Below are 26,752 nucleotides of genomic sequence, written 5' to 3'. Positions count from 1 at the left end.
GTTCCCCGGAATGTGTGTTTAGAAAATCCAGAGAACAATCTGGTGAAGAACCGGTGAAGGGCACAGTCTCCTGCTTCTACCCGAGGCTCCCGCCCCAGAGCCTGTCCAGCCACAGTCGGGCCACCCCGGACAGACGGAGATGCGCTGGGGCGTGTCCTGAGAGCTCTGGGTTTCACTCTGTGAACTTACAAGGGGCTATTTTCAGTTCTGAATGAAGCTGGAAAACCCAGAAACTAGCTGAAGAAGAAAGGGTGGAGAAAGTGTGTGGCTTTAAAACAAATGCCCAGCTAGTTTGGCTGAGGCCAGTTCTGGGTTAGTTCAGCTCCTCTTCACAAATGCTTCAGCGATGCCGCAGGCCTTCCCATCCTCCCTGGGAAGCTGGGACACAGAGCCCAGAGGCAGCCCAGCAGGAGAGCCTGCCACAGGGCGGAGGCGCAGGACACTGAGTGACCACTGCAGGCGCCGCAGACTGGGTGGAGCTTGAGAGAAACAGACAGAGAGATGAATAGACAGAGAAACAGAAAGATGAATGCAGTAAGAGAGACAGAGAGATAGTGCAGAGATGGACAGAAAGAACAAGACAGACAAGTACAGAGCGAGATGGAGACAGAAACAGAGAGGCAGAGAGAGAGAGAGAGAGATGGAGAATGGCAGAGCCAGAGAGAATCAGAGACAGACAGAGAGACAGAGAGGGAGACAGACAGGGAGACAGACAGAGAGGGAGACAGACAGGGAGACAGACAGAGAGGGAGACAGAGAGACAGGGAGACAGAGACAGACGGAGAGGGAGTGACAGAGAGGCAGAGCCAGAGAGACAGAGAGGAAGACAGACAGACAGGGAGACAGACAGAGAGGGAGACAGAGAGACAAAAGCAGAGAGACAGAGAGGGAGAGAGAGAGGCAGGGAGACAGAGAGACAGAGACAGAGATAGAGAGAGACAGAGAGGGAGAAAGAGAGACAGAGACAGAGAGATAGGGAGACAGACAAGAGAGGGAGATGGAGAAACAGAGCCAGAGAGACAGAGAGGGAGACAGAGAGGCAGAGAGGCAGAGATGCAGAATGGCAGAGTCAGAGAGAGAATCAGAGACAGACAGAGATACAGAGATGGAGAGACAGAGAGTGAGACAGACAGAGAGCCAGAGACATAGAGGGAGACAGACAGATAGGGAGACAGAGAGACAGAGAGGGAGAGAGACAGAGACAGAGAGATAGGGAGACAGAGAGGCAGAGATAGAGAGCAGAGATGGAGAATGGCAGAGCCAGAGAGAGAATCAGAGATCGACAGAGTGGGAGATGGAGAGACAGAGACAGAGAGACAGAGACAGAGATGTAGCATGTAGAATGGCAGAGATCAAGAGCTAGAACTGGAGATACAGAGAGACCGATAAAGAGACAGGAAGAGACAGAGAGTCAAAGAGACAGAGACAGTGAGACAGACAGGAAGAAACAGAGAAAGACAGAATAGCAAACTGAGAGACAGAATCAGAGAGGCAGAGAGATACAGAGAGAGCCAGAGAGAGACAAAGAGAGACAGAGAGAATGACGGAGCCTGAGAGACAGAATTGAGAGAGGCAGAGAGCCTCGCCTGTAACTCTCCACTTGGCCCTGCCAGGGAAATTCTTTTCTCCTTTTGTTCAACTGCAGGATAGGCTGAGAAGATGAAGGTGGAGACCCGGAGACAAAGGCAAGCTGGAAATGACAGGGCTGCAGGGTGACGGGCCTTGAAGCCAGCAGCTGCCCCACGCCCTCCTGGGGCACAGCCCTGGGTCTCCAGCTCATCCCCCACCCCCGCCCGCGTTTGTCAGGCCACCCTGATCACACTCTAAAGCAGGCTGCACCTGCCAGCTCTGAGGCAGATTCAAGCCAGGCTGCCCCGAAGTTCCTCAGAGTGTGCCCCGAGTGTCAGGCTAAGGCCCTGGGGACTCTGGTGCAGAAACAGAGGTTGTGTCCCCCCAAGACCAGTGTCCAGGGAAGCCTGCCCCTGGCCTGCTGTCAGAGCCAGGGGAGGAGGGCGCCCATGTGGAGCCCAGAAGAAGCCCCAGAAACTGAGGGGGGTGGCCCAGGAGTCAGCCTCCTGCCAGCCTCGGGGGAGCGGAGAGGGACGGAAGCCTGGGCCTGGAGGGCTGCCCTCCTCCCTGCTGCCTTCTAGAATCAGCGTTGGCCAGACAACCTGCGGGTATGTTGGGAATTTAACGAAACAAAACAGAAAGAGAGAGGTAGCAGAAATGAGGGAAGGGACTAAGAACGCTGGTACGAATCTAATGACGGCACTGATGGTTTTCAACGTTTCTTTCAGACTTGGGGGTACAAAAAAACGCAAGCAGTTTTCTGAATATCTGAGCACGAGATTTTGGTTTGCTGCACTTATGGCTCTTCTGGGTTAAAATCTGTCATGAAAATCACGTCTGAAAATCCCTATCACTGGAGAACGCTGAAATATAATATTCATTTAGCAAATAAAGTAAGTTAAGCAATTGCTTTAAATAAAACTCGACTCACAAAGTGGACTGACCTCACAGCAGAAAGAAAACAGCAACCTCTTCAGCCAGCGCAGGCCCCAGGTGGGCAGCGCCTCACGCTGCCCCTCTCTCTCTGGTTATTTTAAAACCAACCCCCCTTCAATAACATGAGACTCTTATCTGATATTTGGTTATGATACTGAATGTCACGTGCATATCCCAGACTTCTAAATGAAACATCAGGCTAAAATGTCCCTGCTTTTCAATTTCCTAATTTAGCATTTTGCATCCTGAGCCAACTCTTTAAAACCGGAAATTTGAACTCACAAGTGGCAGCAAGTCAAGGTGGCAGAAACTTTGCTGGTGGTGGGAACCCCAGACCCCACCGGGGACCCTCCCCTAAAAGACAGAGCTCAGCCGCTCCGAGGCTCCCTCCCGTGGTGGATTGTTGGAACCAGGGAACCTGGGAGACAACCTCTTCCAAAAAAGGAGACAGGCTTCTCCTCACCCCGGCTGAGTGATGGGCCCTGCGTGTTTCCAGCAGGGCGTAAAAGGTGGGACAAAGAAAGAATCTATGACTCCACCTGGATCTTATCTCTGAATAAAAAGAAAGGCCTATCTTTGGCAACTCTCTCCAAAAGAGAAATGTTTTAAGAATGAACAACTGATTAGCATAGTCACAGATCTGTGTATCCTACAGAGAAAGAACTTAACTGAGGACGTGTATGTTCAGGTCAGAGAGATTGCTCACTTGCTGACTTTCCTTAGCCTAGGGTGTTTACAAAACCCTGTATACACCCGAGAGAGAGAAAAAGAGAGAGAGAGAGAGAGAGAGAGAATGTGAGAGAGAGAGAGAGAGAGAGAATGTGAGAGAGAGAGAGAGAGAGAATGTGAGAGACAGAGAGAGAGAGAGGAGAGTTCCCTGCCTGGCAGGGAAACTGAGGACGCAGGAGATAGAGCCTGCAGGAGCAGAGAGAGAGGGCGCGGCCGTGGGAGTGTTTCAGGGTAGAAGGGTACAGAGTGGAAAGGCACTTTATATCTCCAGCAGGCACCTCCGTCCCACGTTCCAGATGCACTCACCCTGTTTCTGCAGAATGTGTCCGTGCTTCCAGAGAACAGCCTTTGCGTGTGGTAGGATGAGGCTGAGAACATACCCTGATGACCATCCACAGCTCTTAGAACAACTGTCTTCACAAAGCGTCAACTATCGGATTAGTGTAAGTTTGTAGATTGACATTTCCAGTTACATGCACTTGGGGCTTCAAGGTAGCATTTTACTGATCATTTTTAAGACCCCGGCTGTGAGTCAGGGCTTTCCAAGGGAGGGAGAGCTCAGTGTTGGTGCTCCGAGAACCCAGGGCCTTCCCCTTCCCCTGGGGAGGAAATGACTGCAGCCCATGGAAAGGCAGCCTCAGGGAGTAAGCTCTAGCCAAGCGCATTGCTCGGGAGAGTGAAGGCCAATCCAGGCACCAGGGAAACAGGAGGAGGCGACACATTTGCATCAACTGGTGGCCATATTTCCACTAGGGTAATGGAATCAGGATGAAAATCTAGTTTTAACAAAAATAATATATAAAGTATCAGGTGGGGGTGCCAAAAATCAAGGAGCGGTGGAACCCGGCTTAGCAGAGTCTTCAATTCAGAGTCACCTGGGAGGACAATCCAGTCACCAACTAGTGCCACCTCATGAGGTCACACTCGGGTTTTAGTGACTAGTACGCCTGGCCTTGGGACCACAGTCTTACAAGGCCGTCAGTGAACCTGGCGGAGAAGAGGAGCTGAGAGTGTCAGGGACCTGAGGTGGCTCGTTTGCAGACTGGGAAGCAGCGCCTGCTGAGTGCATCCGGCACGTCAGCATCAACATCCCATTGAATCTACACAGAACACTCCCGGTCCTAGAAGAGAGAACCCAGGCCTGAGAAGAAAGGGGCAGAGGAACAGGGAAGAGAGGGGCCGGCTGGGAAGGGGGTCTCATCTGCCGACAACCTAAGCATGTTCTTTGAACACGTGGTCCTGGAAAGTAGATGGCGCCCCTTCCTGTTGATTCATTAACAGGCACGTGTTTACAGATGACACGACTCTCAGCCTCATTCAGACAACAGCCCTGGCAGTGTTCCTAGCTGAGAACTTCTTACACGGGGTCCAAGAAGAATTCTCCTTAGAATAAATTTTGCTCTGGTGACTGGCATGGCGGCCGGCCACCGGAATGTTACATTATCTTTCTTGCTTAGTGCTCAAAACTTTCTGTACATTCGTATTTCAAAGACAGAGGCCTAGACTGTCTTTGAAATATTACCCAGTTGGATTCTTCCCTCTCCTTCTTCTCTTTTCTCCCTTCTCTTTCTCCTCCTCCTGATAGATAAGCTCATCTCCAGGAAGGATCCACGGCAGTACGCTGATGGAAACCCACTGTCCCTAGGGAACACAGGACCGAGGGAAGCAGGTGCCGTCCTAACCAGGGTAGGAATGGCGTCTGACAGGGAGTAACTGCTTATTCTTTGACGCAGACATTTCGCAGTGAAGAACATGCCTGTGCCTCTTAAAATATGTCACGAAATTTAACTCAATTGTCCTTTGAAAGGAAAGGTTGACGGAAAAGCATGTGCTTACTCTACACTTCACTTTCTTTTTTTTTTTTTTTTTTTTTTTTTAGACAGAGTTTCGCTCTTGTTACCCAGGCTGGAGTGCAATGGCGCGATCTCGGCTCACCGCAACCTCCGCCTCCTGGGTTCAGGCAATTCTCCTGCCTCAGCCTCCTGAGTAGCTGGGATTACAGGCACACGCCACCATGCCCAGCTAATTTTTTTTGTATTTTTAGTAGAGACGGGGTTTCACCAGGTTGACCAAGATGGTCTCGATCTTTTGACCTCGTGATCCACCCGCCTCGGCCTCCCAAAGTGCTGGGATTACAGGCTTGAGCCACCGCGCCCGGCCGGTAAGGACACTTTCTAGAGGGTCTGGAAGTGCTGGACACACTCGGAGCTGGACCGCGCGGAACCTGAATGCCGAAGAACGGCCATGCCCGGTTTATCTGACGGTCCCAGGCCGCCGGCCACCGCAAAGTGAAAGGACACTAAGTTCCTTTTTCCAAGGTCAGTTTTAATAGTTAGTTTCAATTATACTTAAAAAAAAGTTCTTGATTGCATAGACCCACATTCCATGTGGCGTGAGTTAACGTCCACCCGAAACCAGAAGTCTACCCTGAAGTCTGCCCAAGGCCTTTGCTTTCAGATCTCTGAAGTTATTTTGAAAATTATAAGCTCATATGGTAGTTCCTTTCTTATGTGAAATTTCTCTTACTTAAAAGTAGTTCTGCCTCTTATTTAAAAGGTGACTATATGAAGTCATTTTCCTTCAATTCGACTGCTAATGTCAGGAGGAAGCTTACAGTGCCTGCTGCCAACACGCAGAACATTTGCACACAGCAGTTCTGAGATACAACCTTAGATGTTGTATTTTCTCCACAAACGCCGGGCAGAGTCATAAGCAGGCAAGCGTGTGTGTGGTGAAGACGGTTCTCAGTGCAGACACTGGGAATCGGGCAACTGAAGGCACCGTGAGCCACAGGCAGGTCTGTGCCCACTCCTGAAGATCGGCCACTAATGTGAGGAAAGAAAGAAAAAGAAAGGAGGGAGGGAGGAAGGGTAGTTAAATGGAAGAAGCTGAACTCGGGGCTGGATTTAGAGTTGCATGTTAGAGCTAGAGCACAAGTGCTGTCAGGGCATCATAACGTGGTAAACTCAGTAAAGCCTTGGAGAAATGTGTCTCCCCAACACAGGGACCCCATTGAGATCATGTCAACCCAACCATTCTAAAACTGGAAAAGTGCCTAAGACAGAATTATCAGCCTACTCCCTCCAACACCACGTTCTACCCTTCCTCAAAGTCCTATGAATATGTTAACCAGTCCTTTAACTCTACTTTAAAACATAAATATGTATCATGTGGCTCTTGGCAGGAAAAGAAAGTTTAGCAGAGGATGTGTGTAAGACTCACTGCCTCAGTGGAGAGAGGGCAACCAGTGCTGTCCTCCTCTCCATGCCCACCCTCCTCCCCATCCCCACCCTCCTCCCCATCCCCATCTCTGTCCTCCTCTCCATCCCCACCCTCCTCCCCATCCCCATGCTCCGCCCCAGTGCTGTCCTTCTCCCCATCCCTGCCCCTCCTCCCCATCCCTGCCCCTCCTTCCTGGAACTACCCTCCTCCCCAGCCTCCCCGGTGTAGTACCACACCTTTTCCTCTGCTCCTGAAAGCCCAGGTCACCACTAGGAGGGCTTCTCAAGTCCAGTGCAATGTTGCTTTCATAGCAGAGAACTCTAAAGGGTCTCTTCCATGGGAGGATTTTCCTCCTTCACCACTCAACCCTCAGTACCATTAGCTGACCACTCATCCCAGTCACAAACCCCAGGTCGGTTTGGGCCTGATCTGGAGAATGCCCACCATCTTCCCAGTCCACTGAGGGCTGACACATGCGACAGCCCTCACCCCGGCAGGGAAAGCCTTCGGGAGTCAGACGGTTCCCTAATGCCGAGAAGAATGGGCATGTCCACGGCTGCACCCACCTCGTGCACAGGGTGGATTTGTTTGGTTCTAGCTCCTTGATCACTGAACAGAGTAAGAGATGAACAAAACACCTGACTCCGACAAGGTCAACTTACATACCACAGCATTTTTTTAAATTTTTGCCAACAAACTAGAGAACTTGTCCTTTAAGAAGTGACCAGAATCCAACAGACTCAGTATCCAAGATGAGACGGGCCTGATGGGGACTGTGCGCGAGGGCTCTGAACCCGGGGTCAAGCATAGCACAGGCCTCTTCAGAAACTTCGCTGTTACTGGAAGACTCTGTGCTGAGAACCTCCAGTGTTAAGACTTTGCCTACCCCTATGTCCCCCAAAACGTCTGCCCCAGGCTGAGGAACTCGTGCAGGTATGGGGATGGTGAGAGATGCTGTAGCTGGCCCCAGGGCAGGGCCCAGGGCACCCACGCTTCAGCAGAGGGAGTGTAGGGAACAGAAACCAGAAAACCTTTCAGGGAGCCTCAGCCAGTGCTGAAGCAGAAACAGTGGCGTTAATGGTCAGTATACTGGTCAAGGAGAAGCAAACAAAGTTTCTTCTAATTTGGGAAGAAGCATAAATGAGAAAACAGCTGATGACCAGCCAAGGCGGGTAGATCACTTGAGCTCAGGAATTCAAGACCAGCCGGGACAGCATGGTGAAACCCCATATCTACAAAAAGGACAAAAAAAAAAAAATTAGCGGGGTGTAATGGTGCACCCCTGAAGCCCCAGCTCCTCAGTAGGCTGAGGCAGGAGGATCACTTGAGCCCAGGAGGCAGAGGGTACAATGAGCCGAGATCATGCCACTGCACTCTACCCTGGGGGACGGAGCGAGACCCTGTCTTAGAAAAGAAAAGAAAAGAAAGAAAAAGGAAATAGATGCCCAGGGAGAAGAATGTAAAGTGAGCAGAGACCAGCGCTGAAGAACAACCCTGAACACACGCTACGCATTTGCCTTCCGCTCAGCGACAGGTCAACGGGCGAATGTGCCACATTATGTCATACACAATAGAAATCCAAACAAAACCGTCGTTCATCAGAAAGAGGCCATTCCGAGACTGTCTCTGTGTTGAAACATCTATTTAAACTCAGCCAGACATTATAATATAGAAGTTTCATTTATAATCATTTAATCCTAAAAATACAAATGTGATTTCATGTTTGCCTTGGTTCTTTTCGTGTTTTCTTACGATCTTTGCTGTTTGATGTTTGGCCTGGAACTGCAAAACCACAGAAGAGTGTCTGTTATTTTCACTTTCAGAGTAATTTCTTTTTAGCCCCAGGACGTTAGGAACCAACAAAATATTAAGTCACATTATAAAATCTTTCCTGTTGTGAGCTACAGTTAAATATCCAATATACTAACCGTTGCACATGCTCCAAAGACACACACTGACTAACGGTGGGATCTTACGCGATTACTCAGTGCCATCAATTGGAGAACACAAGAGGTGAGAGTTCTGGTCTCCTGTACATTAACTCAGACATTTCAGAAAAGGATTCTTAACTTTTCTTCTCTGACTTCAAAATCCTACTGGAAATTCATCATTCTAAGCTGTGTGTTGTCTGTGTAGAACAGTTTATCCTCTTTGTTTTTGAGAGTGTCCCACCCTGTCACCTAGGCTGGAGTGTAATAATGCAATCTTGGCTCACTGTAACCTCTACCTCCCGGGTTCAAGCAATTCTTCTGTCTTAGCCTCCGGAGTACCCAGGATTACAGGTGTGGGTCACTACACCCAGCTAATTTTTGTATTCTTAGTAGAGATGGGGTTTTGCCATGTTGGTCAGGCTGGTCTTGAACTCCTGACCTCAGATGTTACACTGGCCTCGGCCTCCCAAAGTGCTGCAATTACTGGCATGAGCCACCGTACCCAGCCCAGTTAATCTCTAAATTCAAAAATATACAAATGTTACCCTTGACCTCCGAACCAATGTTCTGCTGACAATCTTAATAACAATCCCCATTCTAAAATCCTGGATTGGCACGAAGGCTTATTGTGATGTAGAATTACTTAGAAATCTGTTTGGTTCTGAGCCGTTGCAGCTGACATGACATCCGTGCCCACTGACTGCATGATCTTGTCGGGGCCTGCAGCTGCTTATAGTTTTATTTACGGTCCTGATTTCACAGCAAAATTAGTGACTCTTCCAGATGTTTGGTTTTTAGACGCCATGTAAATGGGCTTCTAAGTTGGAAAACTTTGATTACGTTTGGTTGTCTCCTCCTTAACCACCTTCGTGGCCCATCTTCTGCTGGGGAATGCAGTAAAGCCCCCCGGAGCATGAAAGGGACTCAAAGTATCTACAACGGAAGGAGAAAGGGAAAATCACGCTCCTTCCCTTGACGCGAGGCTGAGTGAGAACCGCATCCAGACAGGACGAGGTGTGCGTTCCACGACTGCTCGGAAACGGAATCGCGTTTTTATTCTGCTGTTTCAGCAAGATCAATATTAAATCATCTCAGGAACTTGCTAGTAATGAAACTTTTTAAAAGTTGCATATGGGTAAATATTGTTTTCTTATCACTTTTCTTCTCTTTCAATTAAACACAAATAGGAAACACTGTTTCAGATCTGTTGTCACGCATTCCCCAAGACCAAGCAGAGTCGTTTACCAGGCGCCAGACCCTCTGTGAGAAGGTGAGGGCTAGGAGGAAAGTCAGCTCAGTCTGAGAGGTCGGGAGACGGGGGCAGAGTGGGATTGTGCAGTTCCTAAAGACTGCAGAAAGCAGTGAAGGGAGCTCCCCCTGCAGAAAGAAAAACGACGGCAGGTTGAATTGAGAAGATCCGGATCCTCCTCATGACCAGGGGCCCTTAGAGTCTCTTAAGACTCCTGGTTTCCTGTCTCTTGATGGTGGAGATTACAACACGTTTAATGAAGCCACGCGTGTGAACTCGGGGGGTGTTAGGGATTAATGAAGCCACTCCTGTGAACTCAGGGGGGGCGTTAGGGATTAATGAAGCCACGTGTGTGAACTCAGGGGGGCATTAGGGATTAATGAAGCCACGTGTGTGAACTCAGGGGAGCATTAGGGACTGGCAGTTAGAGAAGCTGGGAAGGATGGTAATGTGACTTCAAAACCCTACGTGTGAGAAAATACAATTTACTCAACCTGGAAATGAGTGCTTTGGTTCTAACCCGAAAATTCTGGGAAAGTGGTCACAGGCAATATTGTTCCTGTCTGCACTGAAAGAAAACATCTGGGTGTGGGCTTACTGATCGGCCCATCAAAATTCATATAACTACAACCATGATAAAGCTGAATCATCTCATCATGCCTGTTAGCTCTTTGAAGAAGAGAATTCTGTGTAATCAAAACCATTTAGACAGAGATCATTCCCTCATTTCAGTCATTCACAGAAATTACAAGAAAAATGGGCACTGTGTGGCCATTCAGTGCACCCACTTCTGCAAGGAAGGAACTGACCTGGATCCACATTAGGGCACGTTGGACACACTTAAGAATGCAGGTGAGGGGATCTGAGCAATAACCAGGAGGCTGTGCAGAGCCTTCAGAGAGTCACAAGGAGACACAGCGGGCCTCACGGTGCCGTTTCTGAAGAAGGACTTTGGTGGAAAGAACAGAGATCATCGCCAAGCAAAGCGGACTCTCTGAGTCTTGAACATAAAGTGGCAGAGACGAGCACACCGGGAAAGCACACTCAGCATTTGTCACAGGAAAGACGAACGCATGGTCCTAGGGAGCGACATGTGGGGACATAGTTCCCTGCTTCCAGATGAGAAGAAATGATGGAGTGGAAGGAGGCGGAGAGGCGGGTTCTGTACAGTCCCTAGTGGCCTCCTCCCACCAGGCACACATACACACCAAGAGCCAAGTGCCGTGCTCTGAGGATCTGCGCCAGGTGAAATACTGCAAAGCCCAGTCCACACACACCAAAAGGACGCAACGCTACGTGCATTGATGATTATAGTGCCCATTGATAACACTCTCTCAGGTGGACCCGCGGCGTTCGCACCATCAAAATAACGTTAGCTGGAGAACCAACCTAAACTAGGCCTTATCTTTAATCCTCATGACATGCTTGAAAAATAATGTTTATTCTCATTTTACAGATAAGGGGGCTGAAGATTACGAAATTAAGTAACTCTCCTAAAGTCAGACATCCAGCAAGACCCCAAGCCGTGGGCCCCGTCCGCCGCATGGACTGATACTGCCTCTCGGATATTAAAGTACGGCGGATGCGAATTCTTTGGAGAGAAGGCCATTCTGTGAACGAGGCCCCTGGAAACAAAAGAGATTTCCAAACGCCAGAAGGCGATTTGAAAAGAGACCAGCCCCGCTGAAGAGTCCTGCACACCTGACATTGCCCAGTGACACGCCGAAGCTCAAGCCCGCCTGTGTTCCGTTCTAACTCCTTGATTTTCCCGACGGGGCGTGGGGTGAGGAGAAGTGTGCCAAATGTGTTAGGGCTTTAAACTTTTCTCTGGGATACAGATTTTATTTGCAAATGGGAGTTGCAGGCAAAGTGTTCTCGGGGAATGCAGCCAACAGGGCAAAGCCCGCGTGGTGTGTCAGCTCGTGCACAGAGACCCCAGGCGTAGTGGGCCTCACTGCAACCCAAGACATCCTCGAGGCAGCCTTAAGGAGGCCAAGGGTGAGAGGGTTCGAGTGAACAGTTAGATGAGAATGAGGAGAGACTATAAGAAAACCCGCTGAGTCTTAAACGGTTCTAATTACTAACCACCTTGATTCTGCTCTTGGTGGGGGGAAGGCAACAGGCCCAACCCCGCCCACACACACCCAGGGCAGCAGGCAGAGGGAAGTCTACTTTTTGCGCTCTCAGAAACTGAAAATTCGTGGCAACTGTAGGTGCCTGCTGCTACCGTTTTGGGAGAAACTGCTACGATTTCGTTTGGAGAATCAGTCTTAGCTCCTCCGTGTCCCTTAGTGTGCTTTGAATGTGTGGGGTCTGTCTGTGTCTACGTGTGTGTGTGTACTTATGTCTAGGTGCCTGCACAGATGTGTGTGTGCTTATGTCTAGGTGCCTGCACAGATGTGTGTGTGCTTATGTCTAGGTGCCTGCACATATGTGTGTGTACTTATGTCTAGGTGCCTGCACAGACGTGTGTGTGCTTATGTCTAGGTGCCTGCCCAGACGTGTGTGTGCTTATGTCTAGGTGCCTGCACATATGTGTGTGTACTTATGTCTAGGTGCCTGCACAGATGTGTGTGTACTTATGTCTAGGTGCCTGCACATATGTGTGTGTACTTATGTCTAGGTGCCTGCACAGATGTGTGTGTGCTTATGTCTAGGTGCCTGCACAGATGTGTGTGTGCTTATGTCTAGGTGCCTGCACATATGTGTGTGTACTTATGTCTAGATGCCTTCACAGATGTGTGTGTGTACTTATGTCTAGGTGCCTGCACAGACGTGTGTGTGCTTATGTCTAGGTGCCTGCACAGACGTGTGTGTGCTTATGTCTAGGTGCCTGCACAGATGTGTGTGTGTACTTATGTCTAGGTGCCTGCACAGACGTGTGTGTGCTTATGTCTAGGTGCCTGCACAGACGTGTGTGTGCTTATGTCTAGGTGCCTGCACAGACGTGTGTGTGCTTATGTCTAGGTGCCTGCACAGACGTGTGTGTGCTTATGTCTAGGTGCCTGCACAGATGTGTGTGTGCTTATGTCTAGGTGCCTGCACAGATGTGTGTGTGCTTATGTCTAGGTGCCTGCACAGATGTGCATAGTCATGAAAACCTCCAGTAAGTGTCCTCTGAGGGTCCCCTCTGGGGAGATAAAGGATCATCAGGGAAAGCCTGAGCCTGTGAAAACGGCCTTGGAGCCTCAGTTAGCAGCTTCTAATCTACAAGTCATTTGTGAGACCCAAGGCAGGGACCCAGGGCCGCTGCAGAAGAATTCTAGGTATGAGCAAGGAACTCACAATCACCCTTCACACTGCAAACATGCAGAAGAAAGAAAACGAAGAAAATGTCAAAGAAGAAGGAAAGGTGCCCACATAACTGCTTTAGATTTGCTGAAAAGCAGAACCGACCACAGCGTATTTCAACCGTCTTTATTTTCAACACAAAGAACCCCTTTAGGACAAGTCCCCCGCCACTTAAAAGCCGCCTCTCCACCAGAGGTGTCCTCGCTACCTTCGTGTTTTCTCAAGCACTTGTTCAAAAACACATTTAAGTGGAATGTTTTCGTTTCTGGCGATTGCATTAATTATGGGTCTGCAAACCATGCAAGCCCACGAGGTCTGCTGGAGATGGGGGCTGCAGACACTGGCCTGGCCCAGCGGCCGCCGCGGGTTGGCTTGGCCGGCAGGGGCTTGGCTCGGCCCCCACACATGGCTCCACGTTTGGCACCCCGCGTCTCGGCCGGGACAAGGCTGTAGCAGAGAAGTTGCAGCTCAGAAAGAAAAACACACAGCGGTCAACCGCGGTGACCTCGCGCTCAGGAGCGCAGCATCCCTGCCACGAGGAAGAGCCCAGAGGCCCACAGAGCTGAGAGCCGCTGCCTCCCTGCAGTTCTGTCCCCAGAAGGGAAGAAAGCTCTTCTCTAATGACACTTAGGCCAGAGAAGAATCATCGTTCACGTCATCTGCTTCTTCCTAGACTAACTTAAGAGGGTCTCTGGGAGGGTCAGACCCACGAAGGGGGCCCGCGATTGGCAGCCCCTTCACCCCGCAAGAGGCCCGGAGTCCGCGCGGCGCACAAGCCCAAAGCGGTCGGAGAACGCGCTGCGGGCCGGTCCCCGTGGGCGAGGTGGGCGCCCCAGTCCTGGTCCCAGTCCCGGCAGGTCGGCCTTGGCCTGGGGACAGTCTCCCAGACCTGGTTCCCTGCAGGCTCTGGCCCAGCAGTGAGTGCGCCAGCGCCGGACACAGGAGCACCGGACACAGGAGCGCACCCGCAGCTCACCCTCGTCCCGGGCCTGCAGGACCCCAGGGTCCCCTTACAACCGGGCCAGAGCCCCGGGCCGGGGGGTCCCGGCAGGATGGACCCGTAGAACTCGTCGCAGCCGCGGCAGCGTCCCCTGTGGCAGGGTCCCCCAAGCCCGTCCCAGCCTGGTCCGAGGCGCGCACTTCTTGGTCCTACCCGCTCCAGCCCCGCGGGCCGGCGGAGGCTCCACGACCCCCAGGGCCACCTGCTCCCCGCGCCCGGTCGCTAGGGCCTGGAGGGGAGCGCGGGGACCCGGCCCCGGCTGGCGGCAGGAGGCGGCACCCGCACCGCACCGCGTGAGCGCAAGGTCCCCGGGCTCGGGCTTACCGTGAGCGCCGAGAACTTCTGCGCGGGCGCGGGCGGGAGCAGCCCGGCGAGCAGCGGCAGCCAGCAGAACTGGGGGAGCAGCATGATGGGTGGCAGGGGCGGCGGGGGCGGAAGGTCGGCCGCGCCCTGCGCCCTGGCACTGCAGCCGGGAGAGCCCAGTGGGTGAGCGCGGCGCGTGGAGGGAGCGGCTCCGCAGTCTCTCCCCACAGCTCCCGGTCCGGGCTGAGCAGCTCCCCTGCAGGCACCCAGCGGTCCTCCAAGTCCCGGGCAGCCGCTCTCGCTCCTGTCAAATACCCCGGCGCTTCCCGGATCCTCCCCTCCCGCCCGCCTCCCTCCCTCCCTCCCTCGCTCCCCTCTCCTCCCACAGCCCCACCTCCCAGCGCCCGCCGAGGCGCCCGCTCTGCTCCGACGCCCACTTAGGCCCAGAGTCCGCCCTGGCGCGGGTCTGCGGAGTGAGAGGTGGAGCGGAGACCACCAGGGCTGCGCGGTTGCCTGTCGGGGCTGTCGCCGTGTCTCCTTCCCCGCGCACCCATACACGCACACACCCAGGCACACACGCACACAGACGCACATTACAGCACTCACACCCACGCGCGCGCACCCTCAGGGGGCTTCCAAGCACAACCACGGGACGCACGGCGCCCTCCTCCCTTCACAGGGTGCAGGCTTGGTCTAAGCAGGATCAGCCTGGAGGGGCCTTTTCATCCACAAGGGTTAACGCTGGGCCTCGGCCAGTCCCCAACTCGAGGTTCGCCTTGACCACTCTGTCTAAGGCCCCCTGGTCCGGCCCAGAACATCGCCCCTCAGAGGAGCTGATCGATCAGCTGCGCTCCAGCAAAGGCAGCTGGGAGCAGGCGTCCAGAAGAGACTGGCCCAGGACAGCAGCCTTTGGCATCTTTACACGGGGTTATCCACTGCAGGGATGGGGAATTTGGGTCCCGAAGATCCCGGGTCTGACCTGAGCTGTGGCCTTGGTCCTCTGCAAATGGGGGGAGAATGTGGTTGGGTTCATTCACAGACAGATGTGGCTGTTTTCAAACAGCTCTGTGGAAGCATTTCAGGTGTTTATGCTGGGAGCACAGGGCTTGTGGGGGTTGTAAACTTGCCCTGGAGACTGCGCTGGAAACCAAGAAAATGTTGCACACCCAGACTCTGGGTAATATCCATTGCAGACAGCATTGCTGAAATAGTTTAGCCTTGGCTAATAACTTCACAGGAAAAAGCCCTAATTCTGTCTCATACAGAAAGCCAGAACAATGAATCAATTGACTTGTCAGGGGCATTGGAAAAGAACAAGACACAGCAAATCCAAATCCGACATTACAGCCGGTGTCGAGTCGCTGCTTTGGCGTGGACTTTGGGGGACGGGGCTGTATCAGCCACTTCTGGGGCTGGCTGCTGAGACAAAGGTCTCAGCTCCCCAGACTTTTGCATCAGGAAAGTGATGTCCTTCGGGCCACAGGAAGGCAGGAGAGAAATGTACCTTTTCCTGAAGGAAGGCTCTTCTCAGAACTCTCCTTCAAATTCCAAAGCCCAGAGAATCTATTAAGTACTTAAACACATTCCTCCTGGTTTAAGGACTTAGAAGGAAATTAAAATGAAACTCTTGAGGGACAGTGGTTGGGTCCAGAAAAACAGGTGAGCAGAGCAGCTGCAAATGGTTAATAATAAGCGTCACTGCTGGGACACTCAAAGCTGACATACTTCCTTTAAGAAGTGTTTGCTGCTAAGGAACCTGTTTTTCACTTTCCGCTTTGAGAGTACTGCTCACCAGAACTCAGGAGTTTGAAAGCATGTTCATTTATCCACCCTCATCCCCTACAAGAATGGCAGACAAGAAGTAGACTGAATTATTCCCATTTCACAGATGAGGAGCACGAGTCAAAGAGGCCACATGTCTTAGCCAGATCTTCTAAGCAACAAAATCAGAAACAGAATGCAGATATTAAAACTTGCAATACTGGCAAATCCACCCCACTTCCTCTGGCAATATGGAGAACAGAAGAAAATCGTTGGCCCTCCATGTCTTGTGTTCAAGAATCTCAACACATCTTTCATGTAGCAACTCCAGAATCCTCTGGGAGCTCTAGAAAGATAAATGCAATGCATTTGTCCAAAACTCAGACAGATGAGGCAGGGCTGGAGCCTTCGAAACCCCTTTCAAATCTGGAGGAGCTCATGTGTCCTGAATGCCAAATTTTAGTTTCTCAAAATCCTAGAAATGGAGTTTGGAGAGATAATCAGGTTCCATTTTTATGGAGAAAAACAATACATTTATTTAAAACACTGGGAAATAATTATGTCTGTCTTTTATTTGTAAGTCTCCAAGAAAGTTATTACTGGCAGGAATGCAGAGAACTGTCATGTTAGAAAGGATATAAAAGTAATTCACTTGGTTCAAAGTTAAGACAGGAAGCGACCAGCTCTGTGCTTTCCGAAGAGTTCCTATGGGATGCAGGAAGAAGTCCCCTTCTCTTGGAATGTAGGTGTGTGTGTTTTTAATTAAAAAGTGATGCAGGATCCATTCTAAAATGTGGCTTATGCATTCAGAATTTAAATGTTTGTCACCAATGAAGGTTACAATAAAGAACAGCGAGAGAATCGGATTACTGAGGAATCCAGCTACGCTCACGTCTAAAGTAACTTCAGCTCTTAGGCCATTAGCAAAATGCTTTATCATGAGGATTGGCTTCCTTTTTATTTATTTTTCTATGCTAAAACTGCAAAAGGATTTTACTTTTGTTATACACATGATATAATTTAGTTGTTATTTCTAGCTAATTAATGTTTAACCAGAAAACTTTTTGTCAGCTGTTTTCCCATCTCAATATGCAAAGCCTAAGTTTGGTCAAATGTCTCTTTGTTGATGCAGGGACTTCCAGAAATTCCCTCTGCCATTACTGTGAGGATCATCTGAGGCACATCATCAGTCACCTGCCGGTCACCTGTTTTATTACTGTTTTCTCCTATCTTCTACTTAATCATGGGACCAGGAGTCTTCACTGTTCACCTGGACTTTCTTAGGTAAGTTCTGTGTGATTTTCCTTTTAGACAACCCCCAGGCTGGACCCAAGAATCTCTAGATTCCCTGGTGTCTGCAGTCTCCATCCTCTTGTTGGCTCATTCATTCTGATGAACTGCATCTTCCTTTTAATTTATTCCCTTCGACCCAGGGAAAAATGATGCCTGATCCCCATGTCAGTTCCAGATTTTTAGCCCAAGCTCTGCAGCTCCACAAACCTGTGAGCCATATAGAAAGGAATCCACATCAGCAGAGTTGACAAAATCAGACGAGAGCACCGCCGAGGCTCACCCTCACCGCAGCTGCAGGACGAGGCCGGCGTTGACACATCACGGTGGTGGGCTTGTGTGTTTGATCCTCGAGCCTGACTCAATGGCTTTCTTCCTATTTCGATAGATTTAAGTAATGGAGAATTTGGGCTTTGTGCTCAACAAAATCATGTAAACAAGGTTCTTCCTTCTTAAGATGCCTGAGGACAATTGTTATGATAATGGTTTTCGGGCACTTTGTGGAAAATTTTTTAAAAATAATTTCAGCTTATATTTTAGACGTGGTGGTCTGAGGACAGGTTTGTGACATGGACATACTGTGTGATGCTGAGGTTTGGGCTATGAGAGACCCAGAGAGTGAGAGTAGCATCCAAGAGGCAGTGTTTCAGCCCTCGTTCCCCACCACCCTCTGGAGCAGGCCCTGGTGTCTGTGGTTCCTTCTTTATCTCCATGTGTACCCAGTATCCAGTTCTTACATGCATGAGGACACGCAGTATGTGCGTGTCTCCTCCTCCATTAATCTGCTTAGGATGATGACCTCCAGCCGCATCTGTGCTGCGTCCATTCTCTCATGGCTACATCGAACGCCCTGCTGTCTGCACACCACATCTTCTTTACCCAGTCCACTACTGCCGAGCACCTACATTTACCCCATGTCTTCGCAATTGTGAGTAGCAACGCAATGAGCGTACGGGTGCGTGTGTCTTTTTTTTAGAATGAGTAGTTTTCCTTTGGATACATGCCCAGTAACGGGATCGCTGGGTTGAATAAGAGTTCTGTTTTTAGTCCTTTGAGAAATCCCCAAAGTTCTTTGCACAGTAGCTGACATAATCTGCATTCCCACCTGCAGCGTATGAACATCCCATTATCTCTGCTGTCTCACCAGGGTCTGTTGCTTTTCTCACTTTTTAGTGATGGCTATTCTGACCGGTGGGAGACAGTGTCTCATTGTGCTTTTGATTTGCATTTCTCCGATGATCAGTGACGATGAGCACTTTTTCATATGTTTGTGGCTTACTGCGTGTCTTCTTCTGAGAAGTGTCTGTTGATATCCTTTGCGCACTTTTCAGTGTTTTTTTTTTTTTTTTTTTGCTTATTGAGTAGAGTTGTTTCTGTGCCTTCTGATTCTGGATATCAGACCTTTGTCAGATGCATAGTTTGCAAATATTTTCTCCCTTTGTGAGTTGTCTGTCCACTCTGTTGATAGTTTCTTTTGCTGTGCAGAAGCTCCTTAGTTTAATTAGCTCTCACTTGTCAATTTTTGGTTTTGTTGCAGTTGCTGTTGAGGACTTAGTAATACATTCTCTGCTGTCCAGGATGTGTTTCCTACATTTGCTCCTTGGATTTTTACAGTTTGAGGTCTTTCACTTAAATATTGAATCCATCTTGAGTTAATTTTTGTATATGTGAGAAGTATGGGTCCAGTTTTAATCTTCTGCACGTGGCTAGCCAGCTATTCTCGTCACCACTTATTTAGGGAATCCTTTCTCCATTGCTTGTTTTTGTTTACTCTGTTGAAGACAAGGTGGTTGCAGGTATGCAGCTTCATTCCTGGGTCCTCTATTTGTACCTTGGTCCGTGTGTCGTTTTTGTGACAGAACCATACTATTTGGGTTACCGTAGCCTTGTAGTATAGTTGGAAGTCAGGTAATATGATGCCTCCACTTTTATGGAAATTTTTAATAAATGGTTGGATTGTGCTGGTGTTTTATACACATTATCTAACTAACTTTCATGGAAACTCTACAAAATGGTTATTTTACAGATGACTAATAAGTTCTTGGGATATTACAGAACTTACCCAGATTTACACAGCTAAGAAGAAATAGGAGCAAAATTCAACTCAATTTTCAGTTCAGTGTCCAGGATCTCTACCGTCCAATATTCTCCACCTCAGAACTATTGAAGAATCTGTGAACTAGAGTGGGGAAAAACTTGGGGTCCAGAATCTCCTACCTGTTGTTAAGATAATCAGTTCTTAAATGTTTTCAACCATAAGCCCTTGTGAAGTATGATGAAAACTGTGGGCCGTTTCACTTAGAAACGTGCACGTGTGCACACACACACACACTTATTCACTAACTCAGCCTTCTGCACAGTGCTGGAAATCCAGAACCAGACCACAGGAGAAAGCCCTTCACAGCTGGTTCTGACTTCCTGGTAATGCTTCAATCCCAGGAGAATGCTTCCAAAGAAGGCTCTTTTTCACAAAGCCAGGCACAAAACTGCTGCAGTAAAAATGGTTCCTATGAAGTTGTTGGGAGCTGCTTGTGCCTCTGACCGAGGTGGTTCTGGCGTTAGAGACATGGCGCATCTAAACAGCCAATGTCACCTCGGGCCACATCATGTTGCCACTGCCATTATATACAGCCCAAGTTTACTGAAGTCTATTTGTAACAATATCCAGAGGCCATGTTAGCCTTTCCACTTGGGAAGCAACTTTCATTGGTCTATGGAACTTGTGGAATCTGTCAGCTGCAGAGTTAATGAAGGCTGACCACCACCAAGACTCATTACGGCACAAGGTGCACTCGGGGAAAGAGAATGAGATCTGATGAAATTTATAGGAAGCAACATGTTCTCAACTCAGATGATCTGAACTGCTTTTGGATTTTTCATTCGTATTAATTCAATCTAGAAGCCCCTTCCTCCTTTCTCCCTGTGAGACAGCCTTTAAGAAAAAAAGTTTTCTGTGGCAACAGAAACGCAGCTTGCCACAAATACTCCGGGGCAGTATGAACCACACAGGCATAATCTGAACCAGCAGAAAGCCACATAAAAAGATATGCCAATAAAGGAAGCTTTCAGTCACCTTCGGCAGTTTTTCCTCTGCTTCCCTCTCTTGCCTAACACACAAGTCAGGACGCTGTGCCGCTAACTCTCAACTTCTGCCCTCCTCCCTCAGCCCTAAGTTGAGTATTAAAATTAATCATACCCAGATAAAAATCCTTAGGCCTTTCAGACAAATAGCACAGTGCCTGGGCTACACAGCAATGGAAACAACAGCAAAGACATTTGTCCTTTGACCTCACAGCAGCAACTGGACTCTACCTCCTTTGTGGAAGTGTCATCCATCATCAACTGACTGTGCTTCCTCTTCACCCCAGCAGCCTCCTCTGCCTTTCACCCGGGAAGCCATGATGTCCTCGGTTTTGGTTAGTTTTGCCCCCATCCTGGGCACATTCCTTAGCTCCTTTCCTGTCTATAAAACAATGCTCAAGGTGGAGATTCGGTTACATTATTTTGGACATTTTAGTACTATTTCTCTATGTCTAGATGCTTGCCCACATAAAACCAGATTAATTTTATTGATGCCTATAAAGTAATGTATAGGCGAGAGCACTGACGCTCATGGCACTGCTGCAGAGGCCAGCTCCGGGACGACGTGCACACAAGCTCCTCTCCTGCAGCTCACAGAGGGGCATCCTGGCTACGCCAGATGCTCACAATATGTCCACGGCCCACAGGGGTGCACAAAGGACGTGCATGGCTGGGGGTGAGCAGCATATCCATGCCCCAGAGGCCCTGAACAGGCAGGTGCAGGCGTGCCAGGCCCTGCATAGCTGGAGACACTGGCAGACGGGAAGGTGGAAATTTACACAGCACCTGTCTGCTGCTTTCTGGCTTCTCTGCCCTCAGTCACTCTTGTTTGTTTGGGCAGCTGGGACCGCTTCTCTCCGTCTCCTAAGTAATTATTCATTCTTTAAATGCTTGAGCATCTCTAAGTACTTTTTGAAAACAGAACCAAGTTTAATAATCCCATCACTGTCCCACATACAATACAGCAAGACGCGTGCCATGCACTTCCACGTGACACACGTGGTGTTTAAAAAGCCCAGAAGGACCTCCATGGAAGCGTGTCTTGACTCACCAGGAGAAGAGGAAGTCAGGACTGTTCCGATTCTATCTTTACCTGGAAGGAGGCTGCCTGGTTCAAGGACACCACAGAAATCTGTGCTTACATTAGACGATACAATTAGCTTTGCCGGGACTCCTCAGCCTCACGTTTAATTCAGAGACTGAGGTCGTGGGAGGCTTGGCACTTCTGACTGCACAGAATTTGCAATTCTGGTCTACAGGAAAGTGTGGTGGGAACTATGTGGTCAAAAGCACTGGGACACATTGTTTTTTGTGTATTTAATTTGGTAATTTGGATCATCAGAGCAATTTTCAGTCCCTTATTCATTTTTAAAATTTTATTATTATTTTAAGAATTTCTTAGCGCATTTTCTCACCCATTTTTTTTCTAATTCATTTTCCACCTGTAGAATACTGGACTATGTGTGACTCATCTGTAGGAAGCATGCCATTCTTTTATCTATCGATACAAAAAAATTCCTCCGATTAAATCACGACTCAGTATTTTCTTGCAAGTGTCTTTACGGCACCCCCACTTCAAGGGCACCACAATATCAGGAGCATGTTTTAATCCGGAAAATTGGAAATGTCTGCTCTCTGAAGTTGGAACGATGGTAAGAGCGAGTAATGGGCTTGTTTTACATTTGTTTATTATTTTTGTTCAAAATAAGAAAAATTTATATCCACTATACGCCCAAAAAAAGCCAAACAAACAGAAAAACAAGACAAACAATCAAAAAATTAAAGAGAAACAAAAGAAGAACCTAAACAACACTGAGATTTCTCCCGGCAATGATGAGAGGGGAGTGCATGCCTTCCCCCTCCACAACATGCCTTCAAAGCAATCATGAGGTTTTACAGGTGTAAAGAGACAAGGAAAAAGGAAACATGGGGAGATAGCATGCAAGAAAATTCCAGAAGCTGGAAAGCAGACAGACAGTAGGAAGTAACTTAGACAGTGGAGGGAAATCCAAGATCCGGTCAGACCCGGTCGGACCCAGCCGGACCCAGCCAGCACAAAAAGATCAGGTGAAGATCCTGACGATAGATTTCCCCTAGGACAGCAGCAGCCAGGCTCCTCGAGGGCAAGAACTCGGTCTGCAGACCTTGCCACACACTTAGATCCACCAGGCAGCAACCTGTCACCCTTACACATGAGCAGACACCAGCAGTCAGCAGACATTTGAGGACAGCCTCTCCTGCAAGAGGCAAAGACTCAAGCAGACCCAAGAAGCCAGAGGCTGGGGACAGAGCTGAGTGTGCACAGGAGCAAGCCTTGTGGGAGGGAGGACAGGAGAGACTGCCTCCCTCCTCCCTCCAGCTCCTCCCTCCTCCATCCTTCCTCCCGCTCCTCCCTCCTCCTTCCTTCCTCCCGCTCCTCCCTCCTCCTTCCTTCCTCCCGCTCCTCCCTCCTCCTTCCTTGCTCCCGCTCCTCCCTCCTCCTTCCTTCCTCCCGCTCCTCCCTCCTCCTTCCTTCCTCCCGCTCCTCCCTCCTCCTTCCTTCCTCCCGCTCCTCCCTCCTCCTTCCTTCCTCCCGCTCCTCCCTCCTCCTTCCTTCCTCCCGCTCCTCCCTCCTCCTTCCTTCCTCCCGCTCCTCCCTCCTCCTTCCTTGCTCCCGCTCCTCCCTCCTCCTTCCTTCCTCCCGCTCCTCCCTCCAGCTCCTCCCTCCTCCCTTCTCCCTCCAGTTCCTTCCTCCTCCCTCCTGCCTCCTTATTCCTGCTCCTCCACTAGTTCTGCCCATCCGTCCCCTACACCAGACAGGCCGAGAGCAGAGTGGGGACCTGAAGAGAGGAGCGGGAAGTTGTAGATGGGGCAGAGAGGAAAGGGAAGAGAGGCAGACAGTTAGGGCTCCAGAGGCTTCCTGGAAATACGAGGTCCTTGGATGGCACGGCTCAAGGGAAGAACAATGAAACTATCACAGACTCTGAAAGAAATATGAAAAGTCAAAACCCTAAGTCAAATCGAGAGTTGTGCTCCCCTTCTTCACGCAGGGCCTATCCTGCGGGGCAGCCAGGTGCATCCAACAGGCCTTCCCCAAGAATGGACAGAGAAGAATGAACAATGAATGAGAAAGAAAGCTCATTCCCCAGCCAAGCCGGTTAACCAAACGGGCACAGTCCGCACTCCCAGGGGCCTCCTCAGCTGCGCCCTCGTCAGTCTTCAGAGCTGTGCCTGGTTTCTGTTTGAGGAATCTCACTGTCTCCCAGGCTGGAGTGCAATGGCGCCATCTAGGCTCACTGTGACCTCTGCCTGCTTGCCTCAGCCTCCTGAGTAGCTGGGATTACAGGCACACCCTACTACGCCCCACTACATTTTGTATGTTTGGTAGAGACGAGGTTTTACCATGTTGGCTAGGTTGGTCTCCAACTTCTGACCTCAGGTGATCCACCTGCCTCGGCCTCCCAAAATGACTGTGCCTGTTTTCTCATTCCACGCAGCAGCTTTCTGCAGTTGCAGAACTAATTACAACTAGTCCAGCAACTAATTCCAATTCAGTCACTGAACTCTCTGCCACTCGTAAACCAGGGCCCCTCTTCCTCCAGAAAAATAAGATTTCCTGCTAGCTTCCTCCTTCCACCTCCTTGAAGTCCAGCCTTCCATGAAGAGCGTGTGCGGGGGTCGAAGCTCTCACCAGCACGCTCCTCACCATTCCCAATTCCTCGCCTCCCCCCATTCCCTGCTTTCAAAGATTCTTTTCTATTGTAGGGTCATCTTCGCAGCGCCTCCCTTCCAGGTACCGAACTCTGCATCAGATACATTTTGCTGCCTCACAAATTACCCCAAACCTTAGCTTCTGTGGGTTTCTGTGGGGGGACGTAGACACACAAATACACACACACACACATGTACACAGAAACACATACACAGGGACTTGCACTACACAGACACACAAATACACGTACACAGAAACATACACATGGACTCACACTACATACAGACACACAAATACACATACACATACACGTACAGAAAAACACACACATACACATGGACTTGCCCTACACACAGACACACAGAGAAACAAATACACATTCACACACACATACATGTACACACACACCACAGACACACATACATGGAAACAAATACACATAAACACATTCACACAAATACATACATGCATGTACACATAAACACACATATACAGAAACACACAGATACACATAGAAACAAATATGCATAAACACATTTACACACATACACAGAAACACACATGCATATGGACTCGTACTACATACAGACACACAGAGACAAATACACATAAACATTCACACAAATACATACACACAAACTACACAGACATAGAAACAAATATACATAAACACATTCTCATACACATATACACACAAATATACATATACATATAAACACATACTACACACACACATGGAAACACTAATTCACAAACCTGCAGACACATAAATCCACACACACACCCATCTCCACCAAGTTGCCCTGAGCCAGGTCATCTGGAGAGAGCCATGTGCTCCACATGACAATGGACCCAAGTGACCCAGGTGCTGTCCCCCTCAGTCCTCCCCACCCCAGGCTCCTGCCAAGGCTGCAGGCTCACAGGAGACTGAAGGAAACACCCAGGCAGATCCTGCTAGTCCCGAGTTTCAGAAAAAGTTTAAATCACTGTTGACAGAATTGGGGGCACAACAGATGCACCTGGGCAGAAGTGGACGTGGGCGGAGAGATTGTGGGAAGGTAGCAATTGCACTGCTGGTCCTTGGCAGGCAGCAGAGAGGAGGGAAGGAAGCACTGCAGCACTCCTGATTATCCAGCAGGGATTACAGGTATTTACAGTGACTGAAGTATGTAAGAATGCCAACTGGCCTACCAAACACCAGCCAAAGAGTTTTGCCTTAACCCGCTGTGGAGCATGTGAACCGCCAAGTTTGTCTGTGCTCCAGCTGCGCGAGCCGGCGCCTGGAGACCTAGCAAGTGTGGAGCATCAGCCCTGCAGGGTCCAGCCGTACAGGGTCCTGTGAGCCCCTCCCTGCTGGTGTGGAGATGAGAAACTGTAGAAATAAAAGACACAAGACACCGAGAGAGAGAAAAGAGAGTTTGGGCTCGGGGATCCACTGCCCACCAAAGCGTGGAGTCCAGCAGTGGCCCTGAGCGCCTGGACACTCTGAGTTTTACTGAGTACAATGCACGGGGCAGCGAAGGCAGGGTGAGGTAATGGGGGTTGGTGACAGGGTCAGGTAAATCTCGTGTCTTGGAAACAGGGGCCCAGGACTTTCACCGAGGGGAGGAGAAAACCTACTGCGTCAGCGCTCTTCGCATGTGTGTCAGAAATATCAAGGACACTAAGATTATGTTACTATTATTAATACTTATCTTCTGAGAAAAAGAGAAACCAGGTGCAGAAGCAGAGCGTGAGAGTGGACATGGAGCGTGACCGCTGAAGCACAGCCTCACATAGGCAGTTAAGCCCCTGGATGTCTGTGGGCCTCCCCGACAGCCGTCAGGCCCGCCGCGAGAGCTGGGGGAGCGGAGTTTTCTCCTACCTCCCCAGGAAGGAGACGTCTCGGCCACTTTGGACCTCTCCGTCCCTGGCTGGCTAAACAGCGGGGCTTTCCCAGCACTGGCGCGGCCGCACAGCCGAGGCGCCCTCCAGCAGCCCTTACGCGGGTGTGACAGCTGAGAGCAGCTTGCCTTAGGATCACTTGTTCACAATGTCACCTCAGTTCCATGCTTCATAACCCCATAGTCATTGGTCAAATCAAAGGTTGTATTGAGTATGTCTTTAAGTAACTATAAGATTATACATGATTACATGAAGGAATAACTATGTGCTTACATTTCTAATTCTTTCCTAAATTAATATTTACATGGGAACAGGCTGGGGCTTCAGACCCTTACCACAGCACTTGCCGGGTTTCCCCACACACACAGCCCTGCACCCCAGACCAGCTCGGAAGCCCCTGCTCCAAAGCGGCAGCCAGCCCAGCCACTCTTCTACCAATCACAGTCTTTGTGCCTGTATTTTCTCCTTCACTCCTTGAGGGCAAGGATGGCAGCGGAGGACACAGCGGGCCGGTGAGATGTGTGCACCGTGAGGCACATAGCCCTGCACTGCTGGGGCGCTGGCTGGAGGGACGGTGCTATTCGGGGCTCAGCCCCAAAACCCCACCCTGTGCCCTGCTCACTCCAGTGCAGCCCATGGGTGTTTGGAATGCATAACGAATGGCTCCTTCAGCATTTGAGGGCACACATGGCTTAGAGCCAAGTCACAGATAGAGGCTCCCTGGCACAGTTCGGCACATGTCTAGAATTTCCATTTCCCTCCAGGCGCTGGGTTTCTGGCCCTCGATTCCTTGTCTTCATCCCAACAGAAAGGGA

The 26,752-nt window shown here is 49.9% G+C and overlaps 1 protein-coding gene across 2 annotated transcripts in view; it reads right to left on the bottom strand.

Moving 5' to 3' along the window:
* SMOC2 (SPARC related modular calcium binding 2) overlaps positions 1 to 14,515 on the bottom strand; it is a 206,304-nt gene extending 191,789 nt beyond the window's left edge. For both annotated transcript variants that reach the window (XM_035297215.3, XM_035297216.3), the window contains exon 1: positions 14,252 to 14,515. In XM_035297215.3, the coding sequence (XP_035153106.1) occupies positions 14,252 to 14,335 (84 nt within the window). In that variant the 5' untranslated portion in view covers positions 14,336 to 14,515. The remainder of the gene's footprint in view (positions 1 to 14,251) is intronic.
* Positions 14,516 to 26,752: the final 12,237 nt, after the last annotated feature.

The sequence above is a fragment of the Callithrix jacchus genome, chromosome 4 (assembly GCF_049354715.1).
Source record: "Callithrix jacchus isolate 240 chromosome 4, calJac240_pri, whole genome shotgun sequence".
NCBI lineage: Eukaryota > Metazoa > Chordata > Mammalia > Primates > Cebidae > Callithrix > Callithrix jacchus.
Note: the sequence above shows the minus strand (reverse complement) of the source record. Positions and strands in the feature narration are given on the sequence as shown.